The following is a 4,067-nucleotide window of genomic DNA, read 5'->3' as shown; positions in this document are numbered from 1 at the left end:
ATTTCACACACTTGGATGCTATGTTGGGGCATTTCATTTCGGGATGATATATTCCTCGCTCTTTGGCATGAATCACACTCCTTGACATATTGAGTAGCATCCTTAAAGATTGAAGGCAAATAAAATCCAATATCAAAAATCTTCTTAGCCATGTAATGTGCTCCATGATGTCCTCCTGCGGGTCCGCTATGGCAGTGTGCCAAAATTTCTTGACTTTCCTTCCCGAATACACATCTTCTTATCATTCCGTCTGCGCAGCTTAAGAAAAGGTATGGCTCTTCCCAAAAGTAATATTTAATTTCTGAAAAGAATTTCTTCTTTTGTTGGCAAGTCAAATCTTTTGAGATATATTTGGTTGCTAAATAACTATCTATATCCACAAACCATGTCACTTCTCCCGCTATTACGAAGATATACTCATCGGCAAAATCATCCCTAATTTTATCTTCTTCTAACTCTTCCAAAAGTGGGTTCTCTAGTCGTGATAAGTGATCGGTAGCTACATTTTCCATCCCCTTTTTACCGCGTATTTCGATATCAAACTCTTGTAGAAGTGGGACGTAATGTATCAATCTAGGCTTCACATCTTGTTTAGCAAATAGATACTTCAACGCGGAGTGATAGGTAAAAACGATTGTCTTGGATAAAGCTAAGTATGGCCGAAACTTGTCAAAAGCGTATACCACTGCTAACAACTCCTTCTCGGTAGTAGTGTAGTTCTCTTGGGTCGGATTCAATGTCTTGCTTGCATAGTAGATTGGTTGAAAATGTTTATCAACCCTTTGTCCTAAAACAACACCCACTGCATAATCACTAACATCACACATTAGCTCGAAAGGAAGATCCCAATTGGGTGCTATCATGATAGTAGTAGTGGTCAATCTTTCCTTTAGCAAATGGAATGCTTCATGAAATTTCTTGGAAAAATTAAATGGTGCATCTTTCAAGAGTAATTGAGTCAAAGGCCTTGTGATATTCGAAAAGTCTTTAATAAAACACCTATAAAATCCTGCATGGCCTAGAAAGCTTCTTACCCCCTTGACATTTGTTGGAGGTCATAATTTAGCTATCGTATCAATCTTCGCTCTATCCACCTTTATCCGCATCTTTGAGACCTTGTGACCTAACACAATTCCTTCCTTCAACATAAAATGACACTTCTCCCAATTGAGAACAAGGTTGGTCTTCTCACATCGTGCTAGCATTAGATCCAAGTTGGACAAACAATCTTCAAAAGAGGACCTGAAAACCGAGAAGTCATCCATAAAAACCTCCATAAACTTCTCGATCATATCAAGAAAGATAGCCATCGTGCACCTTTGGAAAGTAGTTGGTGCATTGCATAACCCAAAAGGCATGCGTCTATATGCAAATGTTCTACTCGGGCATGTAAAAGTGGTCCTCTCTTGGTCTGGTGGGTCGATTGGAATTTGAAAGTACCCCGAAAGCCCATCGAAAAAACAATAATATAGATGACCGGAAATCCTCTCAAGCATTTGGTCGATAAATGGCAATGGAAAATGATCCTTGCATGTGGCGTTATTTAGTTTCCTATAGTCGATGCAAACTTGCCACCCGGTTACCATCCTCATTGGAATTAATTCGTTGTTTTCATTAGCCACCGTCATATCGCCTTTCTTTGGAACCACTTGGACCGGACTCACCCATGGGCTATCGGAAATCGAATAAATGATTTCGGCATCTAGTAGTTTCACCACCTCTTTTTTCACAACTTCTTGCATGTTCGGGTTGAGTCTTCTTTGGCGTTGTACTACTACTTTTGATCCATCTTCTAAGTTGATTTTATGGGAACAATAGGCTGGACTAAGTTTCTTGATGTCGGTTATCTTCCATGCTATAGCACCTTGCCTCTTCTTTAGTACACCCACAAGGCTTTCTTTCTCATTTTGGCCAAATCAACAGCTATAATTACAAGTTTTTGTTGGCTATCTTCAAGAAATGCGTATTCCAAGTGATCTGGTAGTGTTTGAAGCTCAGTTTTTGTGTTCTGAATGCTGAACACATCGAGTCTACCTATGGAACTCATCAAGTCCGTGGTAATATTGGCGACTGTTTGGGGTTCTTCGAATGGACTCGTCGAGTCGGGCGAGGCTACTCGGTGAGTCAAGTCTTCTGCATTTCTGATCAGATCATTATAATCGGCTTCCTCGAGCAATCTCTCTATTTCCAGCAGGTCCCTTTAAGCATCAAATCCTTCTTCAAATGTCCTGGTGGACTTGTTTGGCTCATCATCATTCCAATCTTTTAATAATTCTTCCAACATTTCTATCGAAAATGTTGTGTTGTCACTACTCCTTTCATATTTCATGGCTTGATCAACTCCAAAAGTGACTGATTCGTCTCCCACCCGAAGGGTAAGTTTAGAATCTCGCATGTCGACGATAGCGCTTGCTGTATTAAGAAATGGTCTTCCGAGTATGATCGGGACTTAGGGATCCACTTCCATGTCCAAAACTATAAAGTCCACGGGGAACACGAACTTATCCACTTTCACCAAGAGATCTTCACATATTCCCCTAGGGAGTGTAACCATCTTGTTTGCTAGGTGAATTGCCATACAAATGGGCCTTGGCTCTAGAAGATCTAAATTTTTGAAGAATGAGTAAGGCATGAGATTTACACTTGACACTGAATCAACTAATGCATAAATGGTAGCTAAGTTTCCAAATTGGCAGGGCAGTGTTAACCTTCCCGGATCACCTTTCTTCTTAGGATGTTTGTTCAACATAGCAGCTGAGCAGTTCTCATTTAGGACCACCTTCTTTACTTCTTCCATCTTTTTCCTATTGGTTAGCAGCTCTTTGAGGTATTCTGCATATTTTGGCATTTGTGCAACCGCTTCTATGAATGGAATATTGATCTGAAGAGCTTTTATGTGTTCCATAAACTTCTGGTAGTCTACTTTATTTTTTCTTATCTAGCTCGGGCTGGAAAGGGAAGTGGAGGCTGATATGGCTTAACCGGAGGCTAATTTTTTTGTTCAGCTGGGGGACTCATCGAGTCCATATCATCGACTCGGCGAGTCGACTCGGGATTCTGTGTTTCCACATGCTCTTCTTTATCCTCTTGCACCAGTTTAGGATCTTCATGCTGAATAAGAGTCAGAGGGATTATAATATTCCCACTCCTAGTTGTGACAATTTTTATATGCGCACCTTTTGGGTTACTTTCGGTATTGCTTGGAAGTCCACCCAGTCTTCTCTCATTCACTTTGTTGGATAAGGTGTCTAAGTCCATAACTATTTCTGGTATGTACTTGACCCGACCCGGCATGGTCCATTTGGGTTGCATGGCACCATGCAATTGGATAAACTAAATGAGAGAAATAACGCTTGGAGATTATTAATATATTATAAGTTCTAATATATTAATAATATTATTTGATTAGTTTGATCAAGAATTAATTTAGAATTAATTAAGTGATCAAAAGATAACTAATTAAATATATGGGTTGATTAAGTAAATCATCCATATCTTGTATAGTGGGCTAAAAGGCTCCATGGATCATCAAGTTGGGTTCCACCCATAGGATGCTCCATGGATGCTCCATGGGAGTTACAAACCCATGGGTCATGGAAATGAAGAGTCATGACACATTAGGGTTTAACCCTAGATGTGTCAACACTATATAAGGAATATGATCTCCTCCCAAATCGGTTACACTAAGTAATAAGGGGGCTTGGCCGATTTTGAAGAGTGTGTATTCTCTCATAAGTTCTTCCAAGAGCATTTGGTGTTGTGTGAAGCATTTGAGGCATCACCACTTGAGGTGCTAGGCTCACAAGGTTTCAAGGAACACAAGCAACAACAAGGTAAGTTATTCTATCTATACTTTATGTTAAAATTGTTCCCCATGTATGCTAGATAGGAATATAACCTTAGAATTCAACTTTGCATGACAAATTAGACAAACATAGATCCAAGGTTATTAGGGTTGCATGTACACTTAGGAAGTGTTAGAATGCTCAAAACCCATCAGTGGTATCAGAGCCTAGGCTTGTTTGTTCTTATTTGTTCTTAAAAGTTGAAAACAGAATCGAAAATTT

General features: G+C 39.6%; 1 protein-coding gene across 1 annotated transcript; it reads right to left on the bottom strand.

Annotated features, from left to right (window-relative positions):
• Positions 1 to 2,449: 2,449 nt before the first annotated feature.
• On the bottom strand, positions 2,450 to 2,905 carry LOC145010285 (uncharacterized). Its single transcript, XM_078968848.1, has one exon. The coding sequence runs from the start codon at positions 2,903 to 2,905 to the stop codon at positions 2,450 to 2,452; it is 456 nt and encodes a 151-aa protein (XP_078824974.1).
• Positions 2,906 to 4,067: the final 1,162 nt, after the last annotated feature.

This window comes from Lactuca saligna, chromosome 8, assembly GCF_052625555.1.
Source record: "Lactuca saligna cultivar CGN05327 chromosome 8, ASM5262555v1, whole genome shotgun sequence".
Classification (NCBI taxonomy): domain Eukaryota; kingdom Viridiplantae; phylum Streptophyta; class Magnoliopsida; order Asterales; family Asteraceae; genus Lactuca; species Lactuca saligna.
The sequence above is the reverse complement of the archived record's forward strand: the minus strand, read 5'-3'. Positions and strand labels throughout refer to the sequence as shown.